This window comes from Lutjanus erythropterus, chromosome 22 (assembly GCF_056507025.1).
Source record: "Lutjanus erythropterus isolate fLutEry1 chromosome 22, fLutEry1.hap2, whole genome shotgun sequence".
In the NCBI taxonomy this organism is placed as follows: domain Eukaryota; kingdom Metazoa; phylum Chordata; class Actinopteri; order Lutjaniformes; family Lutjanidae; genus Lutjanus; species Lutjanus erythropterus.
This window is the reverse complement of record NC_139338.1, coordinates 21,342,037-21,358,651: the sequence shown is the minus strand read 5'-3', so window position 1 is coordinate 21,358,651 and position 16,615 is coordinate 21,342,037. Positions and strand designations below refer to the sequence as shown.

General features: G+C 42.4%; 1 protein-coding gene across 1 annotated transcript in view; it reads right to left on the bottom strand.

Moving 5' to 3' along the window:
• The window catches only part of acss3 (acyl-CoA synthetase short chain family member 3), a 59,184-nt gene that overhangs the window by 6,136 nt on the left and 36,433 nt on the right, over positions 1–16,615 (bottom strand). The window contains exon 10 of the mRNA XM_084711098.1: positions 190–285. Coding sequence (XP_084567224.1) covers positions 190–285 — 96 coding nt within the window. The remainder of the gene's footprint in view (positions 1–189; positions 286–16,615) is intronic.

The following is a 16,615-nucleotide window of genomic DNA, read 5'->3' as shown; positions in this document are numbered from 1 at the left end:
AGTCCTCTTATCTGCTTCACCAAACTGGAGGCATGTCAACCGGATCTACTGTATTTAATACACTGATTATGGGTAAGCACCTCATGCAACCAAACAGTTAATAATCTGAACTATCACTATAGCTTACAGTATAAATCTATGCAGAAATACGTGTTGTTGTGAATGTGGATCGACAGTTGTGACTCTTACCATTGTATCCTGGAACAGGTTTTCCAGCCTGGCCTGCAGGTGGTGTGAGTGAGTTTCCCAGCCCGATGCATGAGGAGGTGATGGCTGAGCCCGTTTCTGATGAGAGAGAGAGACAGAAAGAAAAAGAGCTGCATGAAGGCTCATATCTGTGTGGGAGACCCGGAGCGTTTTACTGAAAACACAAGAGCTTTGGATCAGTGCTGTAATGCTACAGTTTTGACACAACCCTTGTGGTTTTCTGGCTTTTCTGCTCTCAATGCAAATGCTAAACCTCGTGATGGTGGGCTGATCAAAAGAGCTCGTGTGGTACTGGGATGCATTGCTTCTGTGAGCAGCATTAACCCACATAAATACAAAACTATGACAGCTCCTATGGGCTCTCCCCGACTCCGCCACCCCACCGTGCTCCACTTACAGCCAAAGAGTTGCCTGTTCGTCAAAGCCCGCCCAGAGAATGAATAACAGGATCGATCCAGCTCAGTAAGCGAGATTACATCAGAAATCACACAGCAGCAGACCAGCTTAAGATCAGCATCTGTCTTCTATGTTAAAGCAAATTTGGAAATGCTGCCTGTGAAGAAACACTTGGACTGGGCGTTCGACAGTTTCTCAAAGAAAACAAAGGAACAAAGATGCAGCTGAATGCTTCCATCTGTCACGTCATGTTTTCCTTTTCCTAAGCAAAGAGTTTTACTTAACTTATATCTCAACAGCACAGAATTAGCTTCATCACAATGATTACAATTGTTTTTCTTCTATATATTTAAATAATCAGGTACATCTGCATTTGATTTTTCTCTATACGTAGGGAACTTCAAATAATCCAGACTACCTCTTTAAATCAGACGTGACTACGTTTCATAAACAATCAGCCCTTTGGCTTTTTGACAGAACTACATTTTACAAACAAGAGGCAGGCAAAATATCTGGTGAGCTGCCATTTTTCTTCAATAACATGTAAATTTATGCACAAGCTGTTCCAAAAGGTAATCAGATCATCTACCCTATAGGGAGTGGGTGCAGTGTAAATGGGATGTTTCTGTCATGTATTGTTCTTGAGTTATTGTGGGCATGAGTGTCATGGCATTTTCGCCTGTTAATATGCTAATTTATGCAGCAAGGTGCACTAAAACCAAATCACATCAGTTATTGCACAAAGGGGTGGGGGAAGTAAATAGTTTCAATCATGTATTCTTCTCAAAATCTGCAGTCAGTGGCAATGCTGATGGCAGAAGTGACTCCTGCTAAGAGGGCAAAGTCTAATGCAAAGCAGCAGAGTCGATACAACAGTGATGTGCAAAAATGCATCTCGGACTCATCGTTAAACCTGGAAGGAAAGCTGCAGCAACGGAGGACGTCACCAGGGTTACACATCTGTCATTTACAGACAGAAATACTGGGCTTCAGTGGAAAACCTAGCAACCGCGAGCACTTGAATATAAAGGGGAAAAAAATGTAACATCTAGTTAAAGATGCCGTGAGGAGTTTTCATGTAAACAAAGTTTCTGTTTAGATTCACTGTTACTCACAAAAATGCTTGTCTGTATCCCTGAAATCTCACAAACACATTGAATGTATTTCTTTCCTCATAAAACATCTGCACAACCTGCATTTTTTATATTCACATCCATTTCCACCGCAGGAACTTTCCCCAGGGACTAAGAAACTTTGGAGGAACTCAGTGCGTTTCCACAGCAGGGACCAGGTTCTAAATTAAGTTCCAGTGACATTATATTACCCCCAAAAAAGCCCCCCTGCTCAGGAGGTAGTACTTTCCAGAAGTACAGAAACTTTGGGGATGGGGCTTGCAGTGATGAAGACTTCTAAATGGTCAAGTAATTGCAGCGTCACATCTCAGCTACCTTTTAAAAAAAAAAAATCTGCCTTTGCCCCAGGCTTTGGGAGCTGTTAGCCCAAGGCTAAGAATGCCTTCACACTGGCACATCCCAAAGAGGGCTAACCCTGACTTTAGCCTAAGGCTTGCTGGCCCAGAGCAGGACTAGCCCCAAGTTTGTCTAGTTATGCCCTGAAAATCAACTAAACATTGAACTAAAGGCTGTAAGTGTGAAATTGGGCTTAAGGCTGTTAAAGAGCAGACAAAAAACATTCGAGAAAGCTCACACTGGTTACTGTGCAAAGGGACATTCAACCCAGACCTACTAGTGGCGCATTGTGAATCTTATAGCCCAGGACTTAGCTTAACCCTGTACTAACACTGGGTGTGAAAGAGGGGTAAGTTACTCCACATTACCAGCCCAGGCTAAGAAAATGCAGTGCGAAAAGCCCTAATTGCATTTTAGTTCATGGTGCTTAAAGTACAACAACATGGAATGTAAAAAATATGACAGAGAGACGGACCACGAAGTCCAGGCCTCATTGAGTATGTATACAGAGGACGAAATCCAGTCACTAATTGGAAATGGCGACCTGCAAGAATAAGGTGTAAGCAAAAATCTGCAAGTTAAGTGAGCCCAATATTGCACAAAGAAACAGTGCCAAGAGAAGCTTAAAAAATAAGAACAAGATTACAAGAAAATTAAGGACCACAATAACAGAGGCAGTTGGTGGAGCATCTGGATGCAATTCATATATTGGCAAACTAATTTGCCTAATCATCTAAGATATTGGACCATGGTGGAAGGACTGAATGGGCTGAAAGAACCTTTAAGTTCAACAAAAACGCAGCTCATGTTTTTGGGGAATTGCTGAACTAAAAATGCACTTGTGTCAATCAGAAGACTGTTGTGAACCACAGGCAGGAATGTCTTTCACTTCCTTATGCATGTGCACAATCAACAAAATGGGAACCCTTTGATAAAAACACTGGAACTACCAGTCAAAAACTCCATAGGGTACGTTCAAGTTGTATCATGCTGAATGCAGCGTTTGGTTCGGGATAAGGAGCATGAGATCTCTGGGAAAAGGGAGGAACAGGATGTTCAGATCATGAATTTCCTCTAAGGCAGTACCGACCCAGACAAAACCATCTCCTGCTTGTTAAAGCAGCAGTTCTATCAGCCTAAGTGGATTTAAACTGCCTCTTCTCTCTACAACTAATCAAACAGGTGCAAACGGCTATAGACCTGCTTCCAACTTCAGCACAGCAGGCTTCAAAGACGAGCTCAGGGGTTGGTGCTGGTTGAGAAGGGGATTACGTTATCAAATGAGGAGAGGGCGGAGGGTGGTTCTAGAGTTGAACACATCACCGAACAGCAGTGGCCTCTGAACTGGCAATCCCGTACGCCTCAATCATCAGTGGCAGGTTGGCCACTCCCTGCAGGGTTCAAAGGCCATCGCTGTCAGCAGAGACAACACTCACCACCAATGATTACAAAGATTTTTTTATGTCTTCAGGGGAGCATTCAGCACCTGGTCAGAGAGAAGGGTCACAACAGACCCCCTTATTGACCAATCATACTCTTTGCTTTCGCTTCAGGTGTGAAGCAATAAGCTACTCCTTGCGCTACAACATTCATGGCCATCATATAATCTGTAGGGAACCAGAGCAAAGGGGAAAAACTGTGGGGTTTGAAGCTCAATATTAATACTTTTTGGGCTGGTGGAAGGTTTGGATAATGAATATTTTGTTGGGAAAAAGCCTCTAGGAGCTCAACATCCTTCTTAAATATCAATCCAATATTGGCAAACCAATATATATCGGTCTGACCCTGAAGGACGCCATAAGGGTCCTTTAAAAGCTCCACTGAATTGCCCGTCGATTAGGGCTCGACACAACCGCTGAACCGTGTCAGCATGAGTGGAGTGTTTAAACCTGGCTGTTTACAGCAGAAGCCGGAGCTCGCTGGCAGCGATTCAGCCCCGGCGAGTAAATTCAAAAGCCAAATGAAAAAAGACAATATAATTGGACCTTGACATTTTACAAGGTATACAGGAAGACGGTGAACTGGCTGTGCAGCTTTCAGGCATGAAATCAAACCTTTACAGAGCCAAAATATCTCAGGGACAATTAGTTGCATTGCTGAAACATTTTGTCCTCACATTTATGTGAAAGATGCTAAGCTGACAAGAAAATAACTCGGTTTCTACAGGCTGACTCAGATGTTTTCCAGGAACGCCGAAGGTTGCTTCCTCAGCCCGCAATATGAAGGCATAATAGATCCTAACATAGCAGTTGTTGTCTGCTCACACTGCTACACCCCATGTCTCAGAGGTAAGAGACGCAGAAATGATTAAAACCCCTCAAAATCATTCTGCTTACCTGGAAACGTATTTGACAGTCCGGCATTTTGGGAGATTTATCAACGGTCTACAGAGGTCTGCTGCAAACTGAGGGAGAGTTTCATTCTATTATTACTTCAAAAAGCCACAGAATTATCCCCACTGATGTAGACAGACAGTGCAATATGCTTTCACCACTGACTAAGGGTGTTTTGGTTCCTTTCAGCCCTCTAAACAAACTGCCAGCATTTTTTGCACATTTGTGTTAACTCCATAAGAATTCAGACCGCTCTCAAGGTCGTACTTAGACCTGAAGCAAGGTATCGAACTTCAATTCTTTTACAGTATCAATCAATCAGTTGCTTCAATACAAGTGAGTATTGAAAAAAGCCTTGGTGTAGACGGATCACATGCTGTTGCATTGAAATGCTCAAAAAAACAAATAAAAAGAACTACTGTCTGTCTCCCAACTTTGGAGTTTTAACCCCTTTCTTCATCACCTGTGACGTGAAAACATCAGTTTTTTACACAGTCAGACAAAAAAAAAATGTCTTCCCATAGCTCAGTTATAAAATCATTGCACCACAGAGCTTCTCTCCTCAGGCTGGAGCTGCCGCTGTCCAGCACCACCTGCCCTGCACACTCCTTCAAGCCATGAATTAAGGGTTTACTTAGACGAAACCAGAGTTGGTGATTGTTGGAACACTGGAAATATGAACCGAGATATTTTTGGTGCGTTATCTTTGTCTCTGTCGAGTTGAATGACTGTTGAATGAAGCTCACGATGATGTTAAGATTACGGTTTTACAAGGGGAGTCTGGTTATTTTGGCACGGGCTGAAAAAAAAAAAAACTCATCAGTTTCTAGTTAAACAAAACATATCACGCTCTTTAGAAATATGTCTTTCATGGTAGCAGTCCATAATGTTGTCAGATGCTTGGAATAATAATCTGAGCCTGTCAGTGGCAAAAATAAACAAGCATCCTGCCCTGCACGTGCAGTGCGTTCTGATGTAGTGGCTTCTCCACTTCCATCACAGTTAGTTAACAGTTTGAAGTGATTTAGAGTCTCAGTTTGTAAAGTTCAAAACCTGTCATGCTGTTGCATTGCTCTGTGCACAATGAGCAGCTAAAAAAAAAAACAAGAGCTCAGATCTGTTTATCAACCACTTGCTTCTATCTGTTTTATCCTGTAGCTGTAATTCACACTGACTGCAAAGGAAATAAACATCTGCTCGACTGGAAGAACGTCAGTCCCACTGAGGGGTCTCTGACTGATGATCTTTGACTTCTCGGAGTCAGCGCTACATATAACCATGGCCGCTGATAATAGTAGCACAACTAGTGGATGAGGAGTTGTTTGGTCCAAGGAAGAAAGGAAGAAATCTATCAACACACAACGACGCTAAGGTTTTCCTTCAATTGTCAATTCGTCCCTTTTGTGATTAAGTGCCTGTGCTCCAGAGGAACTAAACTCGCCAAGAAAAGTTTGGAAATTTGTAGCTGATCGATCGTACCTCCTTTCTCACTGTACTATTAGCATTGTATCTTCTATCACCGGAAAGCATTTTCACTTCACTTTACAATGATGTCCCACTTGTAAGCATCCTGCATTTGTCGGATGAGCAACACAGCTGATTATGTGGGTGGAGTCCCGAGTGAAATGTGCCAAATTGCCAATGTCAATTGTGTGTTCTTGACTCAGTTGTTTTCAGTTGTTCTGGGGGACTGGCTGATTGAACTCTCCATCCAGTTTTTTGATGAGTTTATATATAGCGAACAAAAAGAGGACGGAGGCCGCGGCGCAGCTTAACTGGTCCACTTTAAGGACTGAGTTTGGTTCGTTTAAACTATATGTGAAAACTCCCCAACTACCTTGAAAATCTACCCACAGGGATAAAATCCCATCCGACTGGGTTATCTGCCCAAAATGTGTCTATTTAAGGATCGATATGAAAACGTCCTCGAGGTGAAAGAGACAAAATACTTCCAGTGCTACTATTCTGGTCACATTGTGCAGAGGAGATTAAATATGCCAGGTGGTAGACAGCGCAGGCCGAGACAGGTGAGCGAACGCTAGAGGGGAGTGAAAAGGAGTGAAAACATTGTCTGAGGGCTTCAGTCGATCACACACACACACTCAAGCTGTGCGGTTGTCTATCTGCTCGCCTGACTGACTGGTTGTGTGACTCCTTGGTACACACATAAAAACACACCTCGGTATCAGTCTTCCTCTACTCCCACCTCTGTCTTTTCCTTTTCTTTTTCTCCTTCCCGCTCCCTCGCTCTCTCTTTGCCTCTGTACACAAACAAATCAATCTTCCTTCGACCTGTTGGAGATGAGCTCGGCCGGTGAGAGGCATTTTGAGTGTGATGAATGGGCTGAGGGAGGGCGGGGAGGGGGAGTTGTTGCAGGACGCACTGGAAGAGCGGGATGGGCGATACGGCGGCGCCTCCTCAGCTGAGAAGCTGCTATCGAACAGCCGTGCTCATTACTGGTAGCTTCAGGTGGGAACTGCTGTTCAGGAAAAACAAAAGAGGGCTCTGATCCTGCGCTCTCTTTTCTCTGCAGCTCCTCAAGCACCACACTTCTTTCTAAACCTGATGAAATAACTGATTTGCCAAACCGTGCAACCCTATCCACCCGATCCCTGAAGCAGGGCCTAGTGTTGTGAAAAATTTATTGAAATATTTATTCAGACATATCAATTAAGGCTGGGTGATATATCGATATTATAACAATATTGTGATACGAGACCGGATTTTGCCTTAGGTTTTGGATATTGTTAAGTCACTGGGAGTTATTAGCAACTACGAAGTTTCATAAATGTTTCATGTTTATTAACTTTACATTATAGCAGGATTAATCCCCATTTCTCAAGTTCATTCATCGTCATCTTCCTTTTTATAAAATGAAACTTGCCCATTACTTGCTCAGATATCATGGAGTGCAGATATGAAATGCAAATGTATAAATAATCAAGAGATTATTGACTTCAGAGACTTTTCAAAGGAAATTGTCAGTGCATTCAATTCATGATGTTTAATTATTTCTTGACAAATTTATTTAAATATACTATGCATTTTTTTTCTTGCTATGGAAAGTGTGTAACAGCTATCCTGCAGTAATAAGCCCTAAATCAGTGTCTCTCAGTCCTGCTCCCCGGGGACCACTGACCTGCATGTTTTAGATGTTTCAATGCCCCAGTGATCAAAATCAATGATCAAATGATCAGCTCATCATCAAGCCTCTGCAGAAGCCTGATAATGATCTGATCATTTGAATCGGCTGCGTCGGATAAGGGCAACAACTAAAACATGCAGGACAGTGGTCCCTGAGGACAAGGACCGAGAAACACTGCCCTAAATCCTGTCTCTACCTGATCACATGCATCAACTGCTGCAGAAAAAACTCAACCTGAAAAACTAAATTGTTATTTGGAAATCGTTATTTCCAAGATCTTCATGCTGACTTGCCCATATTAGTGAAAATCATGACTAAAAAAAGATACTGAATTGGTCTCATGTAGCACACCTATTGTGATTGCTATTGTGTAATAAATTTTACATTTTTACATAAATATTTTAATAGGAAATAAATGCATTTTTAATAGCTTTCAAGTCACGACCCAGTGACACCAAATGAATACCAAATTGTATTACTACACTGAACAAAAAGGGGAACAGCTTTTATTATTGGATTTTAGTGCTTCTTCCTTTTTATGTTAATATATTTCTGAAGATTCACGACTTCATTTCAATATCAGGTCACTGTGCTTTTTACTCTCTAGTGTCTGTCTGTCCACACGCTGCTGAGCAAAAACTGAAGTAGCATTTTTTCACTTGAGAGGAGGGCACTCGAAAGGTGTTTTCACGTTAGATACGACTGAGAAGAGAACGCACTAAGGGTGTGCACCCAAACGGTGCACGCCGCCCACGCTCTCAGACTTTGCCATCTTTGTCTTAAAAAAAACATCCTGCTTGTTATATTTATCTTTTAATTAATTTAAAATCTGTTTTTTTTATGCCCTCAATATGAATATCGACATTGCACACTGAGACACACGAAAACGAACAGGGTGAAAAGAGGATATTGTTCACAGGGAAACCTGAAAGAGGAGGAAAGCGAGAAGAACCCTTGTAACTCCAATACGAGCATTTTGCATCAATGCAACATGTGCTGAAACACTGATTCACAGAATCACAAATAAAAACAGTGAATCAGTTGCGAATGCGCCTCAGTATCCTCCATTTATGAATGTCTACCACCTTTGAAATCTTAAACGTGCTGGGCTGCAAGCCAAAACAGAAAATGTGTTATTGTCCAAATATTTATATCCGAGTGTGAAAAATCTGATATGAAAGCAGCCACTTGCTGGCTGACGTCCACTTTTGAATGTGGCTGCTCCATTGAAACGTTTAAATGAGGTGTCAGGTGAATGGTGTTGCTTGCACCTGCTGCCTGATGGCGGGTTTCTAACATCCTCCTCCTAATTGGGCTTCTGTATTAGTGTTCACCTTGGATAACGGCGCAAATGCAAATTACAAACACAAGCTAGAGACGGCATTAAGTTCTTTCGCTCGTCACATTTCGAGACGGGAGGTCAGCAGGGAAGCTAACGCTGCACTGGCCGGCGGTGTGACACACAAACAAACGGCGCTCTCCACTTAATGTGTAAGTGACAAGCGTTCGTCACTTGATATGTGATGCATAAACAACAGCCCTGTCAGAAATAGTCGAGGGCGGTGCTGTCTGTACATCCTACATATGCACAGCAGTGCTCGCGGTTGTCCCGGTGATGTGTGGTTGCTGGGGTAACTCAGTCTGGGGCTTAACAAGATAGTCGACCCAAGGTCATACAAAAGACGTTATGGAGTGGGAGGATGAGAGGATGCAAACGACACACATAGAATTTTCTATTTTTCTTCATATTGTTTTCTTACATCAGTTTTGCTGGCTTCAGACAAAACTAACAATCCATCTAATATAAAATGGTAGTGAAAGGAAACTCTATGAGCATTTTAATGTAGGATATCATAAGTAACACTTTTGCAGCATACTACAGAAATCACACACACATGCAAAATATGCCCAGCTCTAAAAGAACAGTTCATCCCAAAACCATCGTACCCGTAGTGCTGCTGTTTTGGTGTGACTTGCAGAGTTTTGGAGATATCAGCCTTTTCTTGAATATAATGGAACTAGATTTGGAAAACTCAACTCTCTGTCTCTCTCCAAGACCCTATTTCAGAAAGCAGGTTTAGTGAAAACTCAAGAGTGATGAGGGGAAACTTATCACTGGTTCAGTCGCCATGGTAACTTAATCTGTGAAGCTGACCCCGCTTGCTAGTTTTCCTCCGACTCGTCCCCCTCCTGCAGAGCCTGAGGGAGCCGTCCAGTTTCCTCATTCGTACAGTCGCTTTAATTCGCTCCGATAAGCGCATATCAGAGCACATTAATTTGCAGAGGTGTTTGTTTTTAGCGACACTGAAGAACACTGTGACTCTGTGGCCGTCAGGTTGTCTCCAGCTCCCCCCCGTACATTACTGTGGTTATCACTGTTTAAATCAAACTGTAGTCTGTGTAAGACACTGATCAATGAACACATAATTGTGATTGAGGCACTGATTCCTATCATAGTTATCATTTATCATGCTTGAGACAATATAAATATTTTTGAGGGGAACTGGACTAAAAGTAGTTTAAAAGCTGTTGAGCAAGATTTTTAAATGTTGGCCAAACATGGAAGTCTCGTCAGCTTGAGTGCAGACACCTCCAAAATCATTATTACTGGGTCAGACTCTGACTTTACGATCAGGGATCCGTCAGTAAGCAGTAAACCCCTGATGGTTGAATCCTGCGACCTGCAGTTCTCCTTGCAAGTGTTTCCACATTTGTAAAAATCAAATTTAACACACGGTCGGATTCTGAATTAATCATCCATTAAGAAAATTCAAGTTTTGTAGCTGATGAAGGAATAAAACGTGGCATTGTTAACTGCTTGACTCATTTCTCCCCTCCTGTTTTTTTAAGATAAATGTCATGGTCTATGTTGGCCCGCATCCATGCTGCTCTTTATATACCCGTTGCCATGGTGAATCATAGTATCAGCGCTCCATTGATGATAATGCCATCTAGTCCCATTACATTTGAGAGAAGGCAGACATCTCGACGGCGGGTATCTCTGAAACCCAGCAACCGACACCAAAACAATCAACGACAGATAAATAGCGCCACAGGTGGGAGGAAAAATGTGAGTAAGTATTTCTGAGACACCCTTTCAGACAGGTGCACCTCGAGTTTTGATTTCCCTGCTTTCTGTCTGACAATTTGGGTCCAAGAATGACTGACGGGCAAATCTAACTACAAATCTGTGGGATTAGTTCTGCTAGGAGTGTTAAACAATACAACTGAAAACAGCTCAGAATAAGACCATCAATGGCAGTGTGCAGAGGAGCCAAACACAAGAAGAAAAAAAAAAACACAACAAACGGTTGGTTAGCCAAGCTTATCGTGTTAAAATGAAGAAAAATAACAAGTGAACAAAAGTTAGGAGATAAGAGAGAAAGTAAAATGTGTGGGAAATCAGAGTAGGCTGCAGCTACATGCAAAAGGTTGGTGATGCCGCCCACCAAAAACAAAAAAAAAAAAAATCAAAGCAAGATGAGCAATCACTTATAACGTGCGCACACACGTAGACACACATCCAATGCATTCTCTCATTTATGACTCGGACTCTTCAAGGGATAATTTCATTCCATCAGCTGAAAACACTGCCTCCCTTATCACTTTTCAGACAGCTCGGCTCATTTGCTCGGAGCTAAGTTTATGCATACAAATTCACTACTTAACTTGCTAATGAAAGACCCCCGTCTTGTGCCTTAGAAACCTCGGCAGACAAATGCTACAATGGCACAGAATGAATGCCAGACGAATTCCCAGGTTAGGGAGCCGATGACAGCAGCCCCCAGTAAACAACGAGGTAACACAAACGTGGCACCTCGGCTCTCGGAGATGTAATTACAGGAGCCGCGGCATCTGCGCTACTGTCTCTGCAGCGATGTAATGAGACAGAGTAAGCGACGGCAGCTTTTTTGGTGCTTGGTGTTGAATGACATGAGGCACAAAGCCAAAGCTCCCACGCAGCTCCCAAAGGTGGGAAACGGAGCACGAGGGTGACATGACTCAGGAACAATTTCACTGAAATGAAATTCATTTTGATTTGTTTTTAAAAAAGAAGAAGCAGAGGGACGGGTCTGTGTGGAGAAAGGTGATGGGAAAGAATACAAATAAGGTGAAAGGAAAAGTTGATGGGCTCTTTTATGATTCTAGTTTATATTTTCTGTACCGAGTACTTTAAAACTTCATTCATAATGTTGACATCTGAATTCTAAATCGACATTCAAATGCTGCAGAGCTTCTTTTTTTGCACGTCTGTCCATTCTGTTAAAACCTACTATTTCTGCACATACTACATTAATATAATTAGTATCGTACTATTTTCTGAATTACATTTCAGCGGTGGCTGCATGGGATGGCTTCCGACTTATGTGAGCCAGACATTTCCGATAACTCCAGAGCTTTGCAAATATTCACTCAGGTGTAATTTCACTTCATGCTGTGCAATATCAATATTTCCCTCAGGTCTTTATTATCATTTCGATTGTGCAATGTCAATATTTCCTATGTGCAATGGTGTAAACCACTCAGTCTTGTTTAACTTGCATATATTGTTCCTATTTTGATATTTCCTCATTTATATTGTTTCAATTTCATATTTCCTCTCGTTTATATTTTTCAATCTTTATATTTCCTCTTGTTTACCCGTTTTTTCTTTTTCTTTCTATTTTGCTATGAACTTTGCTGCTGTAACACTGCAACTGTCCCTGTTATTATAAGACAGCAAAACACTATAAAATTTGGGATAAAATGTCAATTTAATAAGAAACAGAGCCCATCTTTCCCTGAGAAGGCAGAGAATTTCACTTGATGATGAACTATGAGTTGGCTCCCATGCTATATGGAATAAAACGCAATGTTCCTGTATTAAGACACAAAATGATCCAAGTGATGAGGCCTGGCTCACAGTCAGCATTTAGCCAAGCCACCATCTTGCCTGTCAAGTTCTTCCACAACAAACTGGGGAAACTATTTCTTTGTCTTGATAAAACAGGAGAGAGGATTTAACAAACTGCTGTCACAAAGGTGCAAACTGTACTGTATAAAATATCATTACTGTAGATTAAGATTTTACTTAATTGGCAATGAGACTAAACAAAACTCGATTTGCTCACTGTTTAATGTGTAACAGAGATGTTCTGGCCAATGCAAAACCTAGTTCTTTTGCATTATTTTCTCTATCAAAGAAGCACCACTGACCACTGAGACGCTTCTTGTGAAAAGATATCCTGCAGGTGATGGTTAAATCAACGTTGCAGAGGTAAAGGTTCTGTAAAATATTCCTGCTGAGCTTTCTGGTTTCAGGTTAAGAGTCCTTCTTAAACCCCTGATCCACTGTTTTGCTGTCTCTGTGCTAAGGTAGTGAACGTTTGGCTGTTAAAGCCTCTCTTTTTCTTCAGTGAGAGGGTGGTGTTTTGACGGAGGCTGTAAAACTGCCGTTCACAGACATTCTGAGGCTCTGAGTCCAGGCAGAGGAGGAGGAGGAGGAGGAGGAGGAGGAGGAGCAGGATGTGTGGAAAACAAGCACTGCATTTGGCAAAGGCCAGGGGGAGAAATGTCAATTCAACAATTTATTTGACAAGACAAGTGCTTTGAAGAGGTCCAGTTCACTTTTGAAAAGACAATTCCATTCTGTGTACAAAGGCATCTGCTGTCTGTCTGAGAGAGTCGGAGAAACAAAGACAAACAGAGAGAGACACGAACACCTAAAACACTACTGTAAGTCCGTCCGACACCAGTCACTGGTGAGGCAGCCAAACCCTGCCAACTGGAAACACACATTTGTTGCCAGGCAACACCAGTGACATCAGCAACCTTCCTCATCACCCCCTTCCGCCCCCTGCCAATAGCACTTGGGTCTTAAAATAGCGCACAGATTATTATCAGGCTCGAAAATGGCAGACACTTTCTCATATGCACATGACGGAAAGTGAGTCAGTAGTTTTAGGTGGCTCAAAGGTGACAGACTGCACACGCATGTCGGTCCTGAGTGGGTGGGTGGGGGTTAGCAGGTGGCGTCTGTGTGCATGTGAAAGAAGCATAACACGAAACGATCTAACGATAATGAAGGTGAAGGAGGGAGCTGGAGGAGAACGAGCAGGTGAAATAGAAAGCCGTGTGGTGTAATGTCTGAGCTGAGGGGACAGGATGAATCAGCACATCAGATGACAGCAGGAGGCTGAGAAATGATTGAGTCCGCTGCACATGGGAATAAGGAGCACACCAATCACTTCCACCCTGTATCAGAAAACTAATCTCGCCTGCACCAGCCGAGCGATCCAGAGCGAAAACTAATCAACAAGCTAAATTGGTCAAATTAGTCAAATTCTCGTCTGTGAGCTTGTTAGCACAATTAAATATTTCCAGTGAAGAACGTGCAAATTTGGCGTTGCATGCAATCGCTGACAAAAATGTGACAAATTTGCAAAACTATTTTTCTGCTGGCACAGAAAATCAGCTGAAATCCAAGCCTGTAGGCAAAGTTGTTTTAAATCTAAGCACCTGAGACGTGCTTCAACCCGTGACCTCGGCTCTGCTGTACGTCAGGCTGCCTCTCTCCACGGCACCATCACAGCGGACTGCCTGGGCCGTGTCAGCTGACTTTGCTTCATCTTTTCAACCTGGGCCTAGTGCAGATCTAAGGGGAGCTCTGTTTGGAGTGCCGCTGGCTCTTTGTGTGATGCGACTGTTTACCAATCGGCAGTGATACACGGTCGGCTGTGAGGTAAGGAAAGACCCCCAGGGGATGGATGGGAAAATGATGCGAACCAAACCCTGAGCTGCTTTTAATCTTTTCAGCGGCTTGTTGATGAACTGCTTCCAAGCGTAGGGAGACGATGTCAAAGAAAATGAATTGGATGATGCATCTTTTAACGGGAGCTGGAAAACACACACTTTGTTTGATAAATAAAGAATCCTACAGTGATGATGCAGCAGCTTTACACTGAGGAGCTGGAGAAAACTCTTCAAAGGTCTGTCAGAGACTGGCGTCTAGGGTAGGGCTTCAAAAGTATTTTAATCAAAAATAAAATCAAGTGACAAATATTTCATTTCATTTATAATTAATTTAGCCAGGAATCTTCCACTTAAAGTGAATTGAAAATAAACTGCATGCTTTTCAGCTGTCAATGATACATACACTGACTCGCCCACTGACAGCTGTAAAAGCTAAAAGGACAGACCCTAATGCACTGTACTCGCCCTTTTTTTTCATTCCTTAAAAGAACTAGAATTACCGCCTCACAGTCGTACGCCTCTGCCAGCCAGTCAAGTTGCACTTTACACCCCTGACTATACAGATTCATATTACATCTGGTGAAGACTTTGAAGGAATTTAATTAAAAGTATTAAGCATATTTTCTGGTAAAATGGAAGTTATCACTATATTGACATCATATTATTTTATCCTTGGAGATACTGTGTGAAGTTTAGTAATAATTAGCATTTGAATTCTTGAGTCATGGCCAAAAACATGTTTTGTGAGGTAACAGTGACCTTTGATCCCTCCAAGTGTTCCTGAGATATCGCATTCAGCAGGATGGGATAGACAACCCGAAAACATAATGCCCTGACACAGTGACCTTTGACAATTAAAATCAGTTTATCCTTGAATCCAAGTGGACATTTGTGCCTGATGCAATGACATTCCCTCAAGGCATTCCTGAGATATTGCGAGATGTCGCATTCACAAGAATGGGATGGGCAACCTGCAAACATAAAGCCCCGACACAGTGACCTCTGACCACCAAAATCTTAAATGTTTATCCTTAAGTCCAAGTGGAAATTTGTGCCAGATGTACTGCAATTCCCTCCAAGCATTACCAAGATATCGCATTCATGAGAATGCCCAAAAGCTTAATGCCCCAATAGGACGCCCTTTTACCACCAAAGTCTAATGACTCCATCCTTTAGTCCAAGAGGACATTTGTGCAAAGTTTGAAAAAACTCCCTCAATGCATTCTTGAGGTGTCACATTCACAAGAACAGGGACAGACGAACAGACAACCCAGAACATAATGCATCTGGTCATGGCTGTCACCGATGCAGCGGCATAATAAAGGCCAATAAAACTGAATCAACCTTGGTGAGATTTTCCTCTTATTCCTGGTCAAAATCACAGAAACATTTCAAGAATTGTTCACCAAAACACAGGCTACAGCCCTAAGTATCATTAAAAGTCTGGGGGCGCCCTGGTGGCTCGGTTGGTGGAGCGAGCGTCCCATGTACAGACGCTGGGTCCTACACAGCGGCCGTGGGATCGATTCCAGCCTGCAGACCTTTGCTGTGTCCACTCCCCCCACTCTCCCCCATTTCCTGTTAGTCCACAGCTGACCAATCAAAGTAAAAGCCTAAAAAGCTAAAAAAAAATAATCTTCAGACATTCAAAATCTATATTCAGTTGTGAGAGAGATGTAATATGTAAATTACTTAGATTTTAGCTCAACAAATCCAGGTATGTTGCTAACCTTTTACCCGAAACCCTGGAGGAACTCACATTATTCTACTTTAAAAATGTTGAGTGTCACTCCGTTCGCCTAACCTTCTCATCATTGCTCATGGTGCTTGTTTTCACGCCATCGATTTCAGCTTTCGGCTGCTGAATATTACATTCCAGGATTACAAGCATGCAGTTGGAAAGATTTATGAGCGAGAGCACTGCTGATTGATTCTGTTCAATTTCTATCTCATGACTACAAAGAGCTAAGCCCTGTACGAGCAGAAGGACAGATCTATCAATATTTATAGATGAAAACCAAACGTGTGAGGGAGCGACTTAAGAAGACTGTCACAAGTTTGAAAGATTAGTTGATTCTGAGTTGGAAGCCAGGGGACGCAAACTTTATTTTTCAGGTGTTTTTGACTATAATGAGTTTCTCTAGGAGGAGTCTGTCTCTTCTTTTTGTGATGAGTAAACGGGCCTTGAATGCTAAACTGCTTGCCATTGACCAAGTTGCTTCTCCTTTGTCGGAGGGGGAGATGAAGGAGAGTTGTCAAGGGAGCGGCATCGCTAAGAGTCGCTTGATCGATGTCCTGTCTCAGGAGAGACGGTCGAACAACATGCCGTGAC